General features: G+C 41.7%; 1 protein-coding gene across 1 annotated transcript; it reads left to right on the top strand.

The window, feature by feature from the left end:
- On the top strand, positions 8,940 to 22,731 carry LOC109837950 (transcription factor RF2b-like). The gene is made up of 4 exons (XM_020406342.1): positions 8,940 to 9,480; positions 9,551 to 9,683; positions 9,770 to 9,854; positions 22,510 to 22,731. The coding sequence occupies exons 1-4, from the start codon at positions 9,131 to 9,133 to the stop codon at positions 22,668 to 22,670; spliced, it is 729 nt and encodes a 242-aa protein (XP_020261931.1). The 5' UTR covers positions 8,940 to 9,130; the 3' UTR covers positions 22,671 to 22,731.

Raw genomic sequence — 23,971 nt, 5'->3', positions numbered from 1 at the left:
AATAAAATGGTCGCCGCCAGAAGTTTAGCGCTCTGAAGAAGGAAAAAGAAGCGGCTGTAACTTTTTCTCTCGTGGACATGGGTTTTATAAGAAAACCCTAGGACAGGCTGTCGTGAGCTGTTCCACACTCAAACGCAGGCGAAGGAAAGGGGAAGGCGATTTCTCCTGACTTCCTCAAATCGCCTGCAGCCCTAAATCCAAACTCGCCCGAAGGAAGCACCCAAGCTCGCCTATTTTCTTTTCGAGCTCGCCTTCGACTCACGACCTCGCCTTTACGTGGGACCCGCTCGAGTTCAAGTCCGCCTGCAACCCTTCACGAGCTCGCCATCAGCTCCGCCTCGAGATTTGCCTGTTCGAGTTCATCCGTGCCTGCCATTACCTGAAGCCTCACTGGAGTGGGTCTCGATCTCGCCTGAAGGTCGCGACGTCGACCTCGAGCTCGTCTGAGCTCACCGACGCTAATAGGTATGGGACTACACCCAATTTCTAACAATCTCCTACTTGGAGACCATACCGCTATCAGCAAGCTCTCTCTTAACAAGCATCTTCTTCTGAGTGACTCTGCCCTCATCTCTTACATATGAAGGCCAACTGAACTTGCGCACAACTCAAGTTTCTGAATAGTGACAGCCTTAGTCAACATATCTGCAGGATTTTGGCTCCCCAAAATCTTTTCTAACTGTAACTTTCCGTTCTCAATCATCGAGCATATGAAGTGGTAACGTAACTCGATGTGCTTCGTTCTCGCATGAAACACTGGGTTCTTGGCAAGGTGTATAGCACTCTGACTATCGCAATAAAGAACTGCATTCCCCCGCTTCAGACCCAAATCTTTCAGGCACCCGGTTAACCAAATCATCTCCTTGCTCACCTCGGTCACTGCGACATACTCTGCCTCAGTTGTGGACAACGTCACAATCTTCTGCAAACGTAAGACCCAGCTCACTGCTGTCGACCCTAAAGTATAAACATACCCCGTGGTGCTTCGTCTTGTATCATGATCACCGGCAAAATCTGCATCCACGTATCCCTGCAGTACCAAATTCTTTCTCCCGAAACACAGTGGTAAATTCGTAGTCCCTCTCAGATATCACAATATCCACTTTATGGCCTCCCAATGTTGCTTTCCTGGGTTGCTTGCAAACCTGCTTACAACTCCCACTGCATGGGCAATATCTGGTCTCGTGCAAACCATTGCGTACATCAGACTACCAATGGCTGATGAATACGACACCTTCCTCATGTGCTCCTTCTCAGCATCAGTCTTGGGTGATTGTTCACCAGACAACTTGAACTGGCTTCCAAGGGGCGTGCTAACGACCTTAGCATTCTGCATGTTGAATCTCTAGAGTACTTTCTTAATGTATTCAGACTGACTCAACTTTAACGTCCCCTCAGCCGCATCCCGGCTGATCCGCATCCCAAAAATCTGCTTCGCTGCGCCCAAATCCTTCATGGCAAATTCCTTTGCTAACTGCTTCTTCACCTTGTTTATCTCCTGTAAACACGGTCCTGCAACTAACATGTCATCAACATACAGCAATAACATGATATAGCTGGTCCCGAACCTCTTGAAGTAACAGCAATGATCTGAATTGCATCTGCCATAGCCATTGCTCTGCATGAAGTTATCAAACTTCTTATACCACTGGAGCCTGTTTCAATCCGTATAAGCTCTTCTTGAGCCTACACACCATCTCTTCCTTTCCTTCCTCAATGTAGCCAACAGGTTGCTTCATGTAGATTTCTTCATCCAAGTCCCTATAAAGAAATGCAATCTTTACATCTAACTGCTCAAGGTAGAGATTTTCAGCTACTACCAAGCTTAACACCACCCTGATGGTTGTGAGCTTCACAACATGGGAAAATATCTCCATATAATCCACTCCTTCCCGCTGTTGGAACCACTTTACGACTAATCTGGCCTTGTATCTCTTCTTTCCATCACTCTCCTGCTTGACTCGGTAAACCCACTTGTTATGTAAGGCCTTCTTCTGTGCAGGTAGCTTGGCTAACTCCCATGTCTCATTTGAGTGGAGAGAATCCATCTCTTCTTGCATTGCATGCTCCCACTGCTAAGATTCGCTCACTTGCATAGCCTCCTCATAGCATTATGGTTCTCCGCTATCTGTCAAAAGGAGATAGTCTAGTGACGAGAGATATCTGGGATTCGGTTTGGGTACCCTAGATGACCTCCTAACCTCCTCACCCTGGGTGGTCGGTTCTGCACCTGGAGTCTCCTCCGTTCTTTGGTCAGAATGACGTTGTCTCCCCCATCTGGAAGTTCCTCTAAATCCATGTATTCGGATGCGTCCGCATCCGTAGTGCTGCTCCCACTGCTTTGGCCCGCCTTGGAATTTTCTCTATCTTTGTACATCACTTCCTTATTGAATATGACGTCTCCGCTTCTGATGATTTTCCTGTTCTTCTCATCCCACAGACGATAGCCGAACTCATCAATACCGTACCCAATGAATGTACACTTCAATGACTTAGCTTTTAGCTTGTCCCTGACATGGTCACTGATGTGGACATATGCCACGCACCCAAAGACTCTTAAGTGTGAGAGATTAACTTTCTTACCACTCCAAACCTCTTCCGGAATCCCAAAGTTCAATGGAACTGATGGCCCGTGATTTATCAGATACGCTGCTGTATGCACCGTGTCCGCCCAAAAAGTTTTTGGTAGACCTGCATGTAGATGCATGCTCCTCGCACGCTCTATCAACGTTCTGTTCATTCTTTCTACTACGCCGTTCTGTTGTGGCGTTCCTGTAGTAGTCCTCTCCAAACGAATCCCGTACAAAGCACAAAACTTCTTGAACTCCTCCAAATTATATTCTCCACTATTGTCTGATCTCAGACACTTCACTTTTAGATCTGTCTCGTTCTCCACCATAGCTTTCCACTTCTTGAAGATGCTGAACAGCTCCGACTTGTGCTTCATGAAGTATACCCACACCTTCCTTGAGTGATCATCAATAAAGGTGACGTAGTACGCCGAACCGCCAAGAGAAGACACGCTAGCTAGACCCCATACGTCTGTATGAACAAGCTCTAGCTTGTGAGCTTTAGGTGGTCTTCCACCCTTCAGAAAACTAACTCTCTTCTGTTTTCCGAAGATACAGTCTTCGCAAACACCGACTTCTACCGAATCAATGCCGGTTAGCTTCCCTTCTGAGTGTAGAATCTTCATACCCTTCTCACTCATATGTCCCAGCCTATTATGCCACAGATCTGCATTCTCCTTACCTACAGCAATCGCGAGGGTGTCACTCGCGTGTGAAGTTAGGTAGAGGGTACCAGTTTTATTACCACGGGCAACCACTATTGTACCGTTGGAGATTTTCCACGAATCTCTGGTGAATATTGTAACATAGCCTTCTGCTCCAAGCTGACCTACAGAAATAAGATTTCTCTTCAACTTCGGCACGTGTCTGACATCTTCAGAGACCACTTAGAGCCCTTCAACTGTATTTGCACGTCGCCTCTCCCAATGACACTACAGGGTTCATTGTCCCCCAAGTATACTTTCCCAAAGTCCCCTGCTACATAGTTCTGAAATAGCCTTCTATTAGTAGTGGCATGGAATGAGGCTCCCGAATCAATAACCCATGAATCAGAATCGCTATCCATAGCGAGAATCAGCGCATCTTGCACAATATGAGCCTCCTGCTCATTTTTCTTCGGTGCTTTACAGGTAGAAGACATGTGGCCCTCCTGGCCGCAGTTCCAACATTTACCCTTGATAGGTCTCACCTTCATGTTCGACCTCTTCTTCTTCGACTTCGATCGATTCCTGTTTTGGTTTCCCTTATTATGGCTTCTGCCTTTCTGTTCGAGACTTAGGGCTGAACCTGAACCTTCTGATTCATTCGATTTTCTTCTAACCTCCTCGGATAGAATCATAGCTACCACTTCCTTCAGCTTTAACTTCTCTTTTCCTGCCAAGTTGCTGATTGCAGTCACGCAACCTACCCAACTATCCGGCAACTGCGATAGTATCAATAGGGCATGCACTTCGTCATCAAACTTGATGTTGACTGAGATAAGTTGATCAACAATCGTGTTGAACTCGCTGAGATGCATCGTGAAGGAACATCCTTCTGCCATCTTGAGATTAAATAGCTTCTTGACGAGATGCACCTTATTTGCAGCTGACGGTTGCTCGTACATCGTTGCGAGCTCTTCCATAAGCCCAACTGTCATCTTCTCCTTTAATATATTGTGTGCTACAGATTTTGTGAGGGCCAATCGGACCTGCCCCAGGGCTTTTCGATCCAATATTTCCCAGTCGTCGTCGGATTCTTCTTTCTTCTTTCCTTTTGCTTTACCCATCAACGGACGGTAAAGATCCTTCTGGTATAGATAGTCTTCCATCGGTGACTTCTAGTAGGCGAAGTCTGATTTGTCAAACTTCTTAATTTTTGATTTGCCTTCTTCTGCCATTTCTTACACACACAGATCTGAACAAGAGCTCTGATACCAGTTGTTGGGGAAATATCAGATACGCTCTGACATCCGTTCTATGGAATTTGCCCTACCGCATCTTGTGTTAAGCAATAGAAAAAAAAATCATTACAAATCAAAAAATAATTGCAAGAACAAAGAACACCGATTTTAACAAGGTTCGGCAACTTGCCTACGTCCTCGGGAGCCACACAAATAATTTCTTTTATATTAAAGAAGATTACAAAGCTTGTAAAGAGCAAATCTCAACTTGAGATTTCTCAAAAGAAGAGCCAACAGAAAATATCTGTTGTTCTAAAAGGCGCGAGACTTTACAACAGTAAAATCTCCTCTCTCTTCAATAAATAGCTGCTATAGGAACTCAGATTAAATGAACGAGATTTTCTTTTGAAAATCTCGAGCTCAATAAAATGGCCGCCGCCAGAAGTTTAGCGCTCTGAAGAAGGAAAAAGAAGCGGCTGCAACTTTTTCTCTCGTGGACATGAGTTTTATAAGAAAACCCTAGGACAAGCTGTCGTGAGCTGTTCCACACTCAAACGCAGGCGAAGGAAAGGGGAAGGCGATTTCTCCTGACTTCCTCAAATCGCCTGCAGCCCCAAATCCAAACTCACCCGAAGGAAGCACCCAAGCTCACCTGTTTTCTTTTCGAGCTCGCCTTCGACTCACGACCTCGCCTGTACGTGGGACCCGCTCGAGTTCAAGTCCGCCTGCAACCCTTCACGAGCTCGCCATCAGTTCTGCCTCGAGATTCGCCTGTTCGAGTTCATCCGCGCCTGCCATTGCCTGAAGCCTCGCCGGAGTGGGTCTCGATCTCGCCTGAAGGTCGCGACGTCGACCTCGAGCTCGTCTGAGCTCACCGACGCTGACAGGTATGGGACTACACCCAATTTCTAACAGATTAGTGTAAAACACTTTTGCAATACGCTTATTCTAATCTGTTTTCTAGGCTAATTAGCACTCATATACATTATTTCCCGGTATTTCCTTAAATTGATGTTTAACCTATTACAATGCTATTGTACAATAGAACCACAATAGGTTTAGAACACAGCAGGTAAATTTAACTAGGTCTGTCCATCCGGGCCGGGCAAAACCGGGACCCGAACCCGGACCCGAGTACCCCGGGCTGGCCCGGCTGATTTTCTTTTTTTTTCCCAAAATTTTTCAATTTTATTTAAATTTTAAATTATAAAAAAAGATAAGAAAAATAATAAAAACAATAATTTTATTAATTACTTAAAATGACATAAATTACAAATAAAAAATGATAAAAACAAATTCTTTATTAATAACTAATAAATCATTTACAAATTATAAGTACAAATTTATTTTGGAATTAATCGCATCATAATAGATAAGTAAATCCCAACTAGGTTGGCACCTACTCACCTATATCACTATCATTTGCAATTATTTCCAAAATAATTCTTTACAAATTTTAAGCTAAGATATAAAAACTACAATCTATTCTTTATATCTATCTGCTAGTCCCAATTCTTCAAATTTATCTTCAATTCCAGCCATCCGATCGATGCCTTGCGTTCGCTTCTCGTACCTCCACCAATCTTGTAAGCACATCACCGCTTGTACAGTATACGGATCCAAGCATGTCCTGTGATCGTCGATCAAACGACCTGCTGTGCTGAAGGCGGATTCCGAAGCTACCGTCGAAACCTGCACTGTTAGTAAGTCACGAACCATGGTGGAAAGTATAGGATATGAAACTGATCCATATACTTTCCACCATTGCAAAATATCTAAAGCATTTCCTTGACATCTAACTAAAGAAGCAGAAAAATATTCATCTATTTCAGAAACCTCCGATGATGACGATCCAAGTCCAGATCCACCAGTTAGCTCGGCTACCATTGCATACCTATCAAAACTTACACTTTTACCTCGGGCTCGGGATGAGCTCGAAGAAACCGAAGCTGCAGACTGTTGTGCAGCTACACCATGTCTAGCTGCATACTCATCATATAAAGTTTGAAAATAATTTCTAATAAGTAAATGATGAGTAGTAGCATTCAGGGTGGTTCCATCATCTAAGTCTATAACCTGTCCACCATACAATGACTGTAACAAACTTCGAAGGCCAATATCCTTCAAGCATGGATCAATAAGAACCCCCAAACCAAAAATATGAGGAATAGGCCTAAAATACTTATTAAATTTGCTCTCCATTTCAAAAACCATAGGTCCAAAAGTAGCATCCAAACGATATTTATCAAATTTTTTTTGAATATTTAAAATTTGTAAAGCAGCTAAAGTAATGGTTGGATAATAACAGCCAGATAATAACATGGTAGCATCATAAAAAACTTGTAACATTTCATTTAAATTACATATAACTGTCCATTCATCTTCAGTTATTCCATAAGTGCTACCAGAACTAGAACTAGAAGCATAATAGTTTATAAAATCAGTTATAATGTCTTTATATTCTATTGCTACACTTAACATTGCATATGTGGAATTCCACCTATGGTCAACATCTTTTGGAATTAGTCTAGGCTTTACATTTTTTCTTTTACAAAATTATTTCCATCTTTTAAGTCTTTGTTCAGAAGCACTATGCATGTAAGCAACTGTTCTAACCTTTTCTATCATGGGTTTAATTTCAGTAAATGTACTTTGAATAATTAAATCTAAAATATGACAGATGCACCTAATATGAAAAAGATCACCATGACATGGCAATGATAAAGATGATCTGATAAAATCAACAGCTACATTGTTATTACTTGCATTATCTAGTGAAAGAGAAAATATTTTTTCTGAAATTTCTAATTTCATAAGTTCTTCAATTATTAAATTTGAAACATTAGCACTAGTATGTGACTCTTCTATTGTAATAAAAGAAACAACTCTTTTAAATATTTGCCAATTTTTATCAATCCAGTGTGCTGTGTTACATAAATATTCAGTTTGTGCTCTAGATGTCCAAATATCAGAAGTTAAAGAAAATTTACAGTTTAAATTTTTAAAATAAGAAATTATTTTTTCTTGTTCTTGCTGATAATATTTTAAAATATCACGTTGACAGGTTTGACGAGAAAATTTTTTAAATGCAGGATAAAAACCATCTCTAAACATATCTTCAAATTCATCATCTTCTACTAATTTAAAAGGAAGGTTTTTAAGAATGATAAACCTGATTACGCATTTCCTGGCTCTGGCAGCGTCATAGTTCCAACTACCGAGACTACCAGAAGAGGAGGATTGAGAAATCATAGATTGTCGGATATCACCTTGAGGAGTCTGGCCTTTGTTGTGTTTATCTAAATGGCGTTTGAGGTGGTTGGTGCCGCTCTTATGATGAGCTTGAAAAATCTTGCCGCACAATGCACACTTAGCCTTCTGGGTGAGGATCCTACCGTGTTCATCCTTGGTGACGTCGATCTTCTCGTAAAAATTCCACACATCGAATCTTGTCCTTTTAGGAGCTCTTGGTGCAGATTCGTCGCCACCGGATTCAGGATTAACTTCGGTAGGAGTAGACCCAGTAGGAGGACTCATAATAGGAGGACTCATTTCAGGATCGGGAGACAGGTTTTGCTCTTCATAATCAGATCCGGAAGCCATTTGATGAAAGGATTAGAAAATATAAATAAGAGAGTATAAGAGTATAAGAGAGAGTATAAGAGTATAAGAGAGAAAAGATGAGTTTTTGGTGTGAAGAAAACAAATAAAAACCCCCCTCAATTTATAGAACCAGCCCCCTAGGCAAATGACCAAAATAACCTCACAAAATAGCCGTTTTTTGACCGTTTTTGGGGGCAAAACGGTCAAACCGGCGTTTTTGGCCGTTTTGGCCGGGCCGGGCCGACCGTTTTCCGGGCGCCGCTGAGGCAACCCGGACCCGGGCCCGGAACCCGGCCTGGCCCGGATTTTCGGGCCGGGCTCCGGGCCGGGCCCGGGCCGACGGGTATTTTGGACAGCCCTAAATTTAACAATAAAATTAAAAGAAATTAATGATTTAAAAAGTTCTAAAATTAGCGTGTGACCATCATATGGAAATTTTGGAGGAAAATTTTTCCGTTTGCATAACATAAAGTATTAAAATACAAATTCTAAAAACTTTAGACTATATAAGCAGTGGCTGGTTAATTGACATCATAACCAAGTATTATGCTTAATTTGCACCTTTCCCCCAAACTATTACACCTATTGACTTCAAACACCTAGCGTTTTTAATGCAAACACCCAATGGGTCAAGTCTCAAACTCGACCTGTTTAAAAATCCTTTACCAAACTCTATTAGCCCATCCTAATTCTCAATGGCATAGTAGTTATACTTGTAGACTTATAGCCTTGCCCCCGATGATAAATTTTTGGATACATCCCTATATATTTTATATTAGTCCTGCAAAAAATAAGCGAGGGTATATAAATGTAAAGCGTGTGAAACTACATAGAAAATTTACCCCCTTTTGCTGGCCGGCACCCCTCCTAATCTCATCTCCAATTGGCCAGAGTACTCCATCACCTCCAAATCCGAAAATTTTAAAATGTAATCAAGGCGGTAATGACGACGACATCTCGGAATAACTTGAGCCGGTGATTACGCCTCCAAATTTCAAATTTAAATCCCTTCTTGTCTGGACGACAAGAAAAAGAAAAAGGAGGGGGGGAAAAAACAATAGAAGAGGGCTTCAAGATGCAGCAACTCCTAAAGAAAACTGGGTTCCCCCCATCTTACCCTTCTCATTACCATCAACCTCGTTCCTCCCCCCAGCCGGACACGCTACCATCTCTCGCCTCCGATATGCCACCTAAGCTCCATCGCCGATCTCGTAGCGAGATCTCATCAGGGTTCGACGACGAAATGCTGAATGAGCTCAACTGCTACGAATCATCGGAGAGCAACTGCAGCAGGCCTCGCCATTGCCGGAGTGCTTCAATGGGTAATTTGGATCTTACTGAGTTCAGCAGTGATGAACTGGAAAAGATCATGGCGAATGAAATGCTCGCAAAAATTGCACTTGTGGATCCTAAGAGAGTAAAAAGGTACTTGCTTTTTTGTCAATTAATGTTTCGTTGTTGTGAGGAGGATCTCTGATTTGTTGATTTTGTACAGGATTTTGGCTAATAGACAGTCGGCTGCTCGATCAAAGCAGAGGAAGATGCATTATATCTCAGAGCTAGAGCGGAAAGTGCAAACCCTGCAGTCAGAGGCTACTACATTGTCAGCTCAGTTAACTTTGTTGCAGGTGAGAATTCAGATTGAAATTTTAATGGGATTTTATTTTTACGGAGCAATGTGGGAGTTAACTTTGAAATTTTGATATTGTTGCAGAGAGATACTGCTGGGCTTTCGAGTCAGAACAATGAGTTGAAGATTCGAATTCGAGCCATGGAGCAGCAGGCGCAATTAAAAGATGGTAACTTTTTTTTTTGTTTTCTTTTTCTTCTCCAATCTTAATGTTTGCATATCAGGTGTTTGGTATTTGGTCGAGCTGAATTTGTGCTTTCCTTTCTGAAAAATATTGCTAAGTAAAAGGGAAAGCTCCTATATTTATTCATGTAGGCAATAATATGATCTACATACTGGCGTCATGAGTATTATCCATGTTTGAGAGAAAGTTATATGCTATTCTCATGATGACATCCACCATTCAACCCATCTGTATACCTGATTCTATACCGAGAATGTTTAGAATGATCAATGTCCCAATGCAGCCCAACCCCCATCCCTTACATAGCCGTCAACACCCTCTGCTCTAATCGGTGACGCCATCATGTGAAGCGCCACCACTTGCCATCATGGCGGAACCCTAAGCACTGCCCACCCCAAGCACCACCATCACTGCTGCTGCAACCTCTGCCTTACCTGAGCGCAAACCAGCAAACCTCCATCATCACGCGCCCATCGCTAGCAGCAACAACACAGCAGCCTCCTATCGCTGGTTAACCATCAGCCGCTGCTACGACCCTCGCTGCCACCGGCACCCCTCAAGAGCACGGTGCCTCACTGCCAAGCTCCACCACTGCAAACATAACTTGACACAACATTGTCCACCAACAGTTCGATGATATGCCTTGCATAATCCAGCAGTCGCAGCCGCCTCCTACGCATCCTTAGACACGTCGTTGCTACTATGCTCACAAACACCTCTCCGTCTGGCGAAGCCCCTTCTCACCAACTCTAATTATGCCCTTCGCTGCCTTGTCCGACGGATGATCACCATCTGTTCGACTAAATGCAAAAGCCACTACAATCCTCACCATTAGCGCACCAAACTGCTTGCCCATCTTTGGTGGCTTCCAATGCCCCTCTTGTTGACTTCGCCGCCAACGATGACAGTCATAACCATGCTCACCTTTGATGACCGCTTGATGCTCATCAACTATGGTGCACACAAGGTGTTTGACGGATGCACACAAACGTTCGACGGAATGCCTGAGCGACATTCCTCACTCTCATCCTCTCGGCCAAGCTTTCCTCCGGCCAGAAACCTGGCCAAGCTTCCCTAGTCAACACCCTCGACCAGCACCCCTGGTCACACTCTTCCTCTTCTAGCCAGCACCTCGGAGTATGCTTTCCCCCGGCTAGCACCCCCGGTCATGCTTTATCCCGGCTAGCACCTCCGACCACGCTTCTCTTTAGCCAGCACTCCCGGCCAGCATTCCTGGCCAAGCTCTCTCTATTTAAGCTCTCACCAAATAGTTACGCCCTCACCCTCTTTGACAAGGCCCTCACTGGACAACATCACACACCTTCTCGGCAAACTGCCTTTTGAACACAAATACAATTTGAGAGGAGGTGTTAAATATAGTAACTAGACTATCTTGCTTTGCTTTACTTTAGTCATATATTGCATATGTTATTAGAATCTCTCTACTTTCTCTTGTATTTAAACCCTTCAGCAGAATGAATAATATAGTCAATTTCTCGCAAATCTCTCTAGACTTATCGGCTAGTGTTAGGATGAGGGTGTAGATCAAACCTCATTTCCGATGAGGAGCGCCGGCGAGGAGCTCCGACGAGCTCGATGTTGTCGCAGGCGAGCGTGGATGTCGACTCAGGCGAAGTCGACGGCGATCCCCAAGCGTGGCCTCAGGTGGAGCTCAAGCAGGCAAGCTCGCGTTTGGGGAGGGGGAGTTTCCGACCTCTGCGTTTGGGGCGGTTCGAGCTCTGCGTTCGTGTCGAAGCGACCTCTGCGTTCGTGCGAAGCTGGCGTCGAAGCAACTGTGCGTTCGGCTCGAAGTTGGCGCTGGCGACAGGCTGTCGCCAGCCCTCTCCTCATCCGCCTATAAAAGAAAACCCCAGCCTAGGGTTTTTTTTGCTGCTGATTTTCTTCCCCCCTCCTCCGACTTTTCTCTCTGGCGGCTGCCCTAAATCGCTGCTGCGATTTTGTGATTTATCCCAGTTTCAACAATGTTTGAGGGGATTAAAGAAGAGAGAGAAATAGAGAATTAAAGAGGGTTTTAATTGTGGGGTATTTATTCTCAAGTGAGAATTGAAAGGGTTCATACCCTTTAATTATTAACACTGTAGCTACAGTGTTTATTTGAGAAATCTCAGTTTTGAGATCTGCTCCTAAATTGTAATTTCTTGTTTGATTAATAAGAAATTATCTGTGTGGCTCCCGAGGACGTAGGCAGTTGCCGAACCTCGTAAATCTTGATGTACTTTTTTTCTATTCTGCGTTTCTGTTGCATTAGGGGTTTAGGCGTTAAATTCCTAACAACTGGTATCAGAGCGTGAAACGATCTAGAGGAAGTCAGATTCAAGTGGGAGCCATGGCCGCAGATGAAGGGAAAATAAGACTTGAGAAATTTGATGGATCAGATTTTGGATTCTGGAAAATGCAGATAGAGGATTATCTGTATCAGAAAAATCTGTATCAACCACTATCGGGGAAGAAGCCAGATTCTATGAAGGAAGAAGAGTGGAACCTTCTAGATAGACAAGCCCTCGGAGTTATCAGATTGACGTTGACTCGCAATGTTGCGTTCAACATAGCGAAGGAGAAGACCACGGCAGGTCTTATGGCAGCACTCTCAAACATGTATGAGAAGCCATCAGCCGCGAACAAAGTTCATTTGATGCGGTGGTTATTCAATCTGAAAATGGCGGAAGGCGCGTCAGTAGCACAACACCTCAATGAACTTAATACGGTTACAACCCAATTGAGTTCAGTTGAGATTGAGTTTGATGAAGAAGTTCGGGCGTTGATATTGTTGTCTTCCCTACCAGAGAGTTGGAACGCTACAGTCACAGCTGTGAGTAGCTCGTCGGGAAAGAAAAAGTTGAAGTTCGGCGACGTTCGTGATTTGGTTCTCAGTGAGGAGATCCGACGGCGAGAGACTGGTGAAGCTACAACCTCTTCAGTATTGCATACAGAGTCAAGAGGTAGAAATTCAACCAGAGGAAACGGACGAGGAAAATCAAACTTCAGAGGTAGATCAAAGGACAGGAGGTCCAAATCAAGGAATCCAAGCAACAGCTCGAAGGCTATCGAGTGTTGGAATTGTGGAAAGACCGGGCATTACAAGAATCAGTGCAAGAGTGCACAGAAAGAGAAGGAGGCGAAGGCAGAGGTGAATGTCACTTCCACTTCAGGAGGAGACGACGCATTGATATGCTCTTTGGAGAGCAAGGAGGAATCTTGGGTGTTAGATTCAGGAGCGTCGTTCCACGCTACTTCTCAGAAAGAATTCTTCGAGAAGTATACCCCCGGAAAACTTGGATACGTATATCTTGGTGATGATCAACCGTGTGCTATAGTGGGCAAAGGCGTGGTGAAAATTAAGTTGAACGGGTCAGTATGGGAGCTGAAGGATGTCAGGCATATTCCCGACCTGAGAAAGAATTTAATATCCGTAGGCCAGTTGGCTGGCGAAGGATACACCACAACCTTCCATGGAGGTGATTGGAAGATCTCAAAGGGCGCAATGACGATTGCCCGAGGCAAGAAGACTGGTACCCTGTATATGACAGCAGGTGCACGTTGTTTGATCTCAGTTGCAGCAGGCAATGAGACTTCAAAGCTGTGGCACCAGAGACTCGGTCATATGAGTGAAAAGGGGATGAAGATTATGCACACAAAGGGAAAACTCCCAGGACTGCAGTCAGTGGAGATGGATATGTGTGAAGAATGTATACTTGGAAAGCAGAAGAGAGTCAGCTTTCAGACAAGTGGCAGAACCCCCAGGAAGCAGAAGCTAGAGCTCGTTCACTCAGATGTTTGGGGACCAACAACCACCGCGTCCATTGGTGGAAAACACTACTTCGTGACTTTTATCGATGATCACACTCGGAAAGTATGGGTCTACTTTCTGAAACATAAGTCAGAAGTGTTTGAGGCTTTCAGAAGATGGAAAGCCATGGTCGAGAATGAGACCGGTCTGAGAATAAAGAAGCTCAGGACCGACAATGGCGGTGAGTATGAAGACACCGGATTCAAGAAGTTCTGCTATGAGCACGGGATCAGAATGGAGAGAACCGTGCCCGGCACGCCTCAGCAAAATGGTGTAGCTGAGCGGATGAACCGAACGTTGACAGAGAGAGCCAGAAGCATTCGAGTACAATCAGGCCTACCGAAGCAGTTCTGGGCAGAAGCGGTCAACACAGCAGCTTACTTGATCAACCGAGGTCCATCGGTTCCATTGGAGCACAGAATACCAGAGGAGGTATGGTGCGGAAAGGAGGTAAAACTCTCACATCTTAAAGTTTTCGGTTGTGTAGCTTACGTGCATATTAGTGATCAAGGCAGGAATAAGCTTGATCCCAAGTCAAAGAAATGCACTTTCATCGGCTATGGTGAAGATGAGTTCGGCTACCGCATTTGGGACAACGAAAACAAGAAGGTGATCCGGAGCAGAGATGTGATATTCAACGAGAAGGTGATGTACAAGGACATGCACAAGACTGACGACTCAGAGAGCGAGTCCACATTTATAGATGCAGATGATGTCCCGAGTAACCTCTCGGAAGAACCCAATGCAGAGGGTCCTCAGCAAGAAGAGCCTGTTGGACAAGATGGTGCGCAGGAGCCCGACGCACCAGCTCCGATATTAAGAAGATCTTCTCGTCCTCCTGTACCCAACAGGAGATACATGAACTATCTGTTGTTGACAGATGGTGGGGAGCCTGAAAGCTTTGATGAAGCTTGTCAGTGTGGAGATGCGAGCAAGTGGGAGCTTGCCATGAAAGATGAGATGAAGTCCCTCATCTCAAACCAGACGTGGGAACTAGCTGAGTTGCCCACGGGTAAGAAGGCACTCCACAACAAATGGGTGTACCGGGTGAAAGAGGAGCAGGATGGTTCCAGGAGATATAAAGCCCGATTGGTTGTCAAAGGTTTCCAGCAGAAGGAAGGAATTGACTACACCGATATTTTCGCTCCCGTGGTGAAGCTAAATACTATCAGGACCGTGATGAGTATTGTAGCAATTGAAGATCTTCATCTCGAGCAGTTAGATGTAAAGACGGCGTTTCTTCACGGAGATCTAGAAGAGGAGATATACATGCACCAGCCAGAAGGTTTCTCAGAAGAAAAGAAGAAGAACCTGGTGTGCAGACTCAAGAAGAGCTTGTATGGCCTGAAACAAGCCCCAAGACGCCTGAAACAAGCCCCAAGGCAGTGGTACAGAAAGTTTGACGGCTTCATGCACAAGGAAGGTTTCCAGAAGTGCAACGCCGACCACTGTTGCTACTTCAAAAGATATCAGTCCAGTTATATCATCCTACTGTTGTATGTTGATGATATGTTGGTTGCAGGAGCAGATATGAAAGATATCAAGAGTTTGAAGCAGCAGCTGTCAAAGGAGTTTGACATGATGAACTTGGGTCCAGCGAAAAAGATCATTGGAATGCAAATCACGAGAGATAAGAAGAGAGGTCTCTTGCAGCTATCTCAGACGGAGTACATCAACCGTGTTTTGCAGAGATTCAACATGGGCGACGCCAAGCCTGTGAGCACACATTTGGCCAACCATTTTCGTCTATCGAAGGATCAGTCTCCTCAGTCAGAAAAAGAGAAAGAGAGTATGGTTCAGGTACCTTACGCCTCAGCTATCGGAAGCTTGAGGTACGCTATGGTCTGTACGAGACCAGACATTGGCCATGCAGTGGGAGTGGTCAGCCGGTTTATGTCGAATCCAGGAAAAGCTCATTGGGAAGCGGTCAAGTGGATTCTGAGATATCTACGAGGCACCACACAGAAGTGTTTGCACTTTGGTAAGGGAGAGGTAGAAGTGCAAGGGTACGTAGATGCAGACTTCGGCGGCGAAGTTGATCACCGAAGAAGTACCACCGGCTATGTATTCACCGTTGGAACTACAGCTGTTAGTTGGATGTCACAGGTAGAGAAGATTGTTACCCTATCCACTACAGAAGCTGAGTATGTTGCAGTGACTGAAGCCAGTAAAGAGATGATATGGCTTCAGGGTTTGTTAACAGAGCTGGGATTCAAACAGGAGAAGAATGTTTTGCACAGTGATAGTCAGAGTGCGATACACTTGGCGAAGAATTCAGCATTTCATTCCAGAACGAAGCATATTGCGCTTCGGTACCACTTCATCAGATCCCTGTTGGAAGATGACGTGTTAAAACTGGAAAAGATTCCAGGAAGTAAGAATCCAGCAAACATGTTAACAAAGACGGTGACAGTTCAGAAACTGGAGTTGTGCGAAACTTCAGTTGGCCTTCATGCATAAATGATGAGGGCGGAGCCACACAGGAGAGGAGCGTGATGAGATAGCCTGTTGACGGCGGTTTGATCTCCAAGTGGGAGATTGTTAGGATGAGGGTGTAGATCAAACCTCATTTCCGATGAGGAGCGCCGGCGAGGAGCTCCGACGAGCTCGATGTTGTCGCAGGCGAGCGTGGATGTCGACTCAGGCGAAGTCGACGGCGATCCCCAAGCGTGGCCTCAGGTGGAGCTCAAGCAGGCAAGCTCGCGTTTGGGGAGGGGGGTTTCCGACCTCTGCGTTTGGGGCGGTTCGAGCTCTGCGTTCGTGTCGAAGCGACCTCTGCGTTCGTGCGAAGCTGGCGTCGAAGCAACTGTGCGTTCGGCTCGAAGTTGGCGCTGGCGACAGGCTGTCGCCAGCCCTCTCCTCATCCGCCTATAAAAGAAAACCCCAGCCTAGGGTTTTTTTTGCTGCTGATTTTCTTCCCCCCTCCTCCGACTTTTCTCTCTGGCGGCTGCCCTAAATCGCTGCTGCGATTTTGTGATTTATCCCAGCTTCAACAGTGTTTGAGGGGATTAAAGAAGAGAGAGAAATAGTGGCTCCCGAGGACGTAGGCAGTTGCCGAACCTCGTTAAATCTTGGTGTACTTTTTCTATACTGCGTTTCTGTTGCATTAGGGATTTCAGCGTTAAATTCCCAACAGCTAGGACATATAAGTTGGGGATGAAAGAATGGATTTTATCTTTTTTTTTATCACTTGGGCTTTATCATTCTAATGTCGGATCGGATGCCGGTATTCTCATCCAATTGTGAGTCTCGTGAGAGGAAGAAAGAAGAGAAAGAGATAAAACAGTTAGGGTTTCATAAAGAGCTCATTTTGGGTTGATTTTTCAACACTTCATGTCATCTTAGAGATCTCTTATGATTGGATCTTCTCCTACTGATAGGAAGAAGTTTCTGCACTTGAGTTTTGAGTTTGGAGCTACAAAACTGACCATTGTATCTTCTTTCTGATTTATTTGTTAGAGCATTGAGTTTTATTGAAGCTTCGTGAGGTTGCTTATGCTCTTCTTTGTTGGTTATTTTCATATATTTCCTATAACATAGGGGCTATCCTAAAATTTCCAGAGAGTTCTCTTTCCTAATATTTTGTAACTAAAAATCAATCTTAGACTTAACTTTCTTCGTAAAGTGTAGGGTTTTAAACAAAATTTAGCAGATTTTTTATTTAAAAAAACATAAGACTTATAATTTAATCTTGTAAATTCGAGTGTAGGCACAATTTTCCAAACATTATTTTCATTGCAATTCAATTTTATGTCATAAATCTTATTCTTAATTTTGAGAGTCTAAGAGGAAATTTTCATTTCCTCTTCTCTGTTCGTCACCTGCACCTGATCCCAAAAAGGTTGGACGGCTACGGTAGCCAGAATGGTCGGAAAGATATTTTTTATCTTTGTTTTTTTTATGAAATCACCAACAGCCTTGGTTAGACAGATCGTTGTGACCCATATAGCATTGTGTTCTTTTGTAGACCTTTGTTCCCGCGACAAATCCATAGTGATCTTCACTTACCTAATAATGTCTTCAGGCCTATGATGATCCCTAGTCTCTCATATCGCTGAAAGTTTACAGACGATCCTAACGATATTAGGAATAAATTATTCTTTTCGTTAAAGAAAAATAGTTTGACCAAGATTAAACACATGGTTACATGAATTTGATAAATGTGAGGGTGAACTCCTAAAGATTTCACAAATGCAAAATTCTCCAAAGCTTCACACGCATTGCTCTTGATGAATCAGTCAACGTTTAGTCTTTAGAAAAATGATGGCTTTTCTACTTCGAACAAATTTGCTATTTTAGTAGCTATTTTCTTTTGAGTTCTTTTAGGATGTTTAAAAAGGATATCTCAAACCTTTGTATAGGTAAGATGTGATTCCTTGCATACTTATTAGTTTTGACTTTTGACTTTAAGATCTTTCTCAATGAAGTAATTTATGAGTTTACTTCATAAATTCATGACATTACTTTGTAAATCGTGATAGGAAATTCATGACTTCACTTTGTAAATTCATGAAAGGAAATTCATGACTTGTGGTACCATCTAATTAGAGATAATGACTTAATTATTCTAGTTATCCTTTCAATAACTAATATTTATTAGAGCATGGAGCGTGAGAACCATTTGTGATCTCTCTTCTTTGTCAATTGGTGATGGTTTAGTTGTAACTTTCAAAATATCAGAACCTCATTAAAATTTTGGGTTATCGGAAAACCCCCTTCAACGTTAAGGTTTTTCATTAAACCCCCTAGCATCGTTATTCCAGATTATCCCAAAAATTCAAAATTATATGATAATCGTCCAAAGTAAAGGAGGACACTCTGAAATTTAAGATAACCTGAAAATAAATTTGAGATAGAGACTCCTCAAATATTTTCTATCGTTATAAGACAGCGCACAAGTTTTTAGGAAATCCCAAATATCAAAAAGAAATTAATCATACGGCCGCAATGAAGTAAACATGAGTGACTCACCGACTCTACCTTCTCATGAGCTTACAACTCTCACCTGCTTTCACTCTATGGGACAATACATTATTTAGTCCATATAGTTTCGTCAGCTAGAAACTCAATATCGAGATTGGGAATTAAAAGAGCCAACTCCAAGATGTATGTGAATTAAGATGAACTAAAATGTGATATAAGATAACACAAAATAAACCACAGTAGAATACCAAACGATGCTGTTCAGCCACAACCTTGCCTACATCTGCAGGCAAGAAAGAAGGACCTTTCCACTTTACAACCAAGCAGAGAAGTTGGGTATTTCATATCAAAAAATTGTTCTCCTTAATGATTTTTAGTTTATGTGATATTATTTTCTTCTTCATTTATTATCTTTTTACAAGTGCAAATTCATTAGAGTGGACCATAATTAATGCAATAAACTATGATTCAATTGATCTTGATTATTGTATATTATGGACGAATTATTATTATAATAGTCAATTCATTACAGGGCCTCTTTCCATCTATATAAAAGGTGGTTTTGAGGTTACTGCAATAAATATGGGGGGAAAAACAAGAAAAAAGAAAGCTTCCCCTTCTCCTCTTTTTCTCATATATTTTTATAATTTTCCTTAATCTTCTCCGGCAATCTAAAACATCAATATGAACATAGAGAACCCACCACTTGTGCGCTATGGGTGGCGGATTTCTCATCAGGGGTTTATCGCTAGCAAGCAAATGGATAAGAATGGCGTGCATAAAGTCATTGTCTGTCTTTCTAGTCCAGCAATAGAAACAAAGTTGTCTTCGTCCAGACACTCCCACCAGTCAACTTGTTAGCAGTGAAAAACTCTCAAGAAATGGATGTGTAGTTTTTTTACAACCTCCAGAGCACTAATTAATATATTTATATGGATACAGAGGCTTAGGATTAATGAGAGAAATGAATTAATGAATTGAATGTTATAATAATAAATTGATTCATAATATACAATAATCACAATCAATTACTCACAGTTCATTGCATTAGCTCATGGACAACACTAATTAATATGAACGAATAAAAAGTTAAGAAAAGAGGATAATAATGTCATATAAAAAATATTAATTAGAAAGGGCGCTAAAAGTTAAAAGGATAATAGTATCATAAAAAGTTTAGTCAACATATTTTGGAGTACATTCTGCAACTTCGGATGGTCTCCGTCCTTATCACAGTCAACAGTTCCGTTGCTGATGGCCATCCCGGCTGCCAAAGCCGTCCATTTCTTTTAGGGTCGGGTGCTGGCAACAAACAGTGAAGGAGAGGAGGAAATAGAAAATTTCATCTAGCCTCTCAAAATCAAGAAATTAGGTTTAAGACACATAAGTTTCAGCGGATATAATGTTTGAAAAATTGTTGCTACCCCGAACTTACAACAGCTTAAATTATAAGCCTATTAGCCTAATGTTTTTGAAATGAAGAAATGAGGTAATTGTGTTTAAAACCTTAAACTTTTCACAATTTTAAGGTTGATTCCAAAATTGATTTTTTGGTACAAATATTAGGAAAGATAACTCTTTGAAAATTTTAGGATAGCCCCTAAATGTGAAAGTATCCAAAAAAGAAGAGCATACACGACCTTACAAAGTTTCAATAAAATTTGATGCTCTAACAAATAAATGATCTCCCAAAGTTAAGTTGGGTTTTCTGAAATTTACCCTTAAGATACTCCAAATAATCTCACAAGTCTTATAGAGTTTAGATATGTTGAATAAGGAGTCATCATTTTCTTTTTGTGTTTATATATGTTTGTTTCCGTTGACCATAACCGTGTCTATCTACTCCCACCATAGCAATGGTCAAGCCTCCCTGGAGTTGACATGGTTAGTATGTTGAATGTACCAAATTTGCCTATAAGAATCGAGCATCTTGGAGTCTCAGTGAGTTCTAAAAATATTTCTCAAATTGTCTGAATGACAGGGTAATAACAAGAAGCTGATATTTTGTCATTGGAGGGGATTAACTCTAATACGTTTTTCAATTGGGAATGGTCAACAAACTGAATTCCCTAGCCTCATGAAGGATAAACATTGATTTTGGTTTTAGGTGTGAGAATATATAGCACAAATCATTTGTCACATATATGAATATGATGCATCTTATTTACTAAGATTTAATAGTTACTAAAGACTAAAATTTAAGCTTGAGATTATTGATATGCCTCCTGTCTAAGAAGCGGAAGAGGAAGAAGTTATTGTTTTGATCTTTGTTGACTCTCCTTTTCTTCACTCGTCTAGAAATTTAACTATTATTAGATCCTTGCCAAATACGTCATGAAGTAAGCTCCTGTAAATATTCAGAAAAACCATTCTCCACTATTATTTTCTGCAAGACTTAAACCAGCTTAAGGACAGACGTGAAAGTTGAATTTTTGGAGGACAAATCGTACAAGCCCCGGAGTCAGAATGACAACCTTACCCTATGTCCTTTTACATGGGGGCATCCCTAATCTGAAGTTTCTGAATATTTTGTTCAAAATAAACCTTGTTTCCCCCTGCCCCACTCCTCTTTACCCTTTGAATGTGTGAACAAGTTTAATAAGAGTTTTCATGTTTGTTCCCTTTGAGGCTATAAGCAAGTTTTCGTAGTACTCTTCATGTCTGTTCCGTCTTTGTCCATTATTGTTGCGAAAGTTTTTTGTTATATTCTTATGAAACTCGTGCATTTAAACTTCACCAGTGAATAAAATTCCATGCAACAGATGGTAACACTGGAATTTGTATCTTTCCACTTCCTTTTGGTTTAATCCCCTCACACCCACACCTTATTACACGAAAATGAAAATAAATTTTCCACAATGCTATAGAAAATATGATAACTCGTAGATTGATACATCTACTACTTCAGAATGTCTTCTTAAACTTTGAAAATCTTTTGTTGCATTATTTTACTTGTTATTCCGAATTATTAAAATACTACTGAGTTTCTGGATGGGATTTGAACACAAAAATTGCTCTCAAGTTAAATACCAATATTTGTAGATATTTAGCGTACTCAGGGAATTTTTTCCCCTAATTTGTTTATAGCTTGGATTAGAGTCATGTAAAAATCCCCACATTAAAAAAAAAAAACTTTTTAATGGAAGAGAAGGGGGTTTGCCAATTTTAAGTGGATATGTGTCTATTTTCATTAGAAGGTTTGATCTTTGGTGATAATTGTCACACCCCGAGCCTGCGAGCCTGTTGGCTCGATGTAAGTCGTGGGATCCACTGAGTGTAGCATGTTATTTGGCTCAAACCACTATAAAAACGACTAGGTGATGCTACACTTGAGTCTTTGACTTTATGTATAAACCACTCAAACACTTAGTCACCCACCGATGCGGGACTAAACGTTGGATGGTACAATCGCCCCATCTTACAAAGACTGTGTCATCGTTGCAACATTGGCTATTGGTCATTTCCACTATTATTGCTAGGCGATGTAGACTCCAGAGTTAGTTCCTACGAGCTCTAGATATGGCTCCCACCTCACTTATATGGGGTAGCACTTAGCAAGAACTCTGATACCATTTGTCAACCCTCATGCCCGCAATCTCGTTGGTGCGATGTAAGACTTGTAAGCTGTGGGACCCGCTGAATGTAGGCCATTGTTTGGCTCAAATTACTATCAAAATCGACTAGCCAATAATGCACTTGAGTCTTAGACTTGCCTGTAAAACCACTCAAACACTTATTCACGCACCGATATGGGACTAAACGTTAGGATGTCATAATAATACTTGATGGTTTCTTATCCTTGCTGTTGCTTCCCTTAGAAGGGCATGATTTTTCCTATAAAACTCTTTCCACTTTGATTATAGGATTGATTTCTATGTCTGATATATTCAAAATTCAAAATGCTTACAGCTCTTAATGAGGCATTGACTGCAGAGGTGCACCGTCTGAAACTTGCCAATGGCGAAGGCGCTCATTTATCAAGTAGCTCCTTCCAGCAACTCTCAATCAATCATATTTTTCAGCAGCAGCAGCAGGATAATTCTGTTGCCAAGAAAGAATCAAGTCAATAGCTTGGGATACAGTATAATGACCGATGTTGGAGATTTGCGCGTAACAGCAGATCTTCTACCTTTTCTTGTAACCTGATTTTGCATAATTCTTTCAATTTCTGTGGATTTTTGTAAGTAATCATTAAGTTTATTTTACTACAGCATCACCAATATTTTTAGCGCGATCCAGTCACATTATATAGTAGTTACCAACTAATTATTAATTGTTTCAGATCCAAGTTTATACTTGTATATGTTTCAGACTCAAAATCTAACAGCATTTGTATTTTGAGCAGCCACTTTCTATGATCTCTGATGCTAGCATTTAGAGCATTTGAAATTCAAATTTGTGTGATGTAGACAAAAAGGGTATCATTGCTTTGGGGAAACAAATATGAATTTGAATCTTTTACTCACTTAGCAGTTTATATCTTGTGTTTATTAACCAGATTTTTTGCACCTTCATTACACGTGATATGGAGATGAATATTTTGTTTATTTATTTATTTATTCTGATAGAAAGATATGAGATGAATATGGTAAAATTACCAAGCTGAATGTGTGTTTGGTTAGAGAATGTTGCAGAAAACAAATGTAATTGTATCCACATGTGTTGCAACTTAAGATGTTGCATCAGCATGTTAGCTCATGTTGTTGCAGCACTCATTTTTTAGCCTACTTTTGATGTTGCAACTATCTACAACTAAATGTGATGCGGGACGATGGGAATTTTAGGGTTTTATGTTGGGGATTTGGGAGATTTGGGGAAGAACAAAGATTTGGGGAGAGCTAGGGTTTGGAAAATTAACAAGATATGACCACGAATCGCTCAGGCCTTTGCTTCACCACCATTGACTTAATCTTAGAGATCAAATGAATTACCCAAAGTTTCGCAAATGAAATAAAATTTTCTTCAAATATTCCTCTTTTTATTTCATAGAATTGACCTCTTTAAATAGGTCTTCAACAACTACAAGTTCACTCCCATATCCGATGTGGGACTAAAAAAAAGAGCAAATACAATAAAGAGAATAAAAGTAACACTAGCTAGAAAAAAAAGAGCAAATACAATAAAGAGAATAAAAGTAACACTAGCTAGACTCCAAGCCTTCTCAAAATCAAAACCAAATATAAGCTGAAGCAAAGAGAATAAAAGTAACACTAGCTAGACTCCAAGCCTTCTCAAAATCAAAACCAAATATAAGCTGAAGCAATACGACGACGACGGCTAAAGGATGTGCGAAGTGGAGGCTGTGCGATGTCTTCATCAAAATGCTTATTGATGTAGTTTTAACAACATAAGCTCCAACTACATTGATCCA

The sequence above is a fragment of the Asparagus officinalis genome, chromosome 4, assembly GCF_001876935.1.
Source record: "Asparagus officinalis chromosome 4, Aspof.V1, whole genome shotgun sequence".
Taxonomy (NCBI): Eukaryota; Viridiplantae; Streptophyta; class Magnoliopsida; order Asparagales; family Asparagaceae; genus Asparagus; species Asparagus officinalis.
The sequence above is the reverse complement of the archived record's forward strand: the minus strand, read 5'-3'. Positions and strand labels throughout refer to the sequence as shown.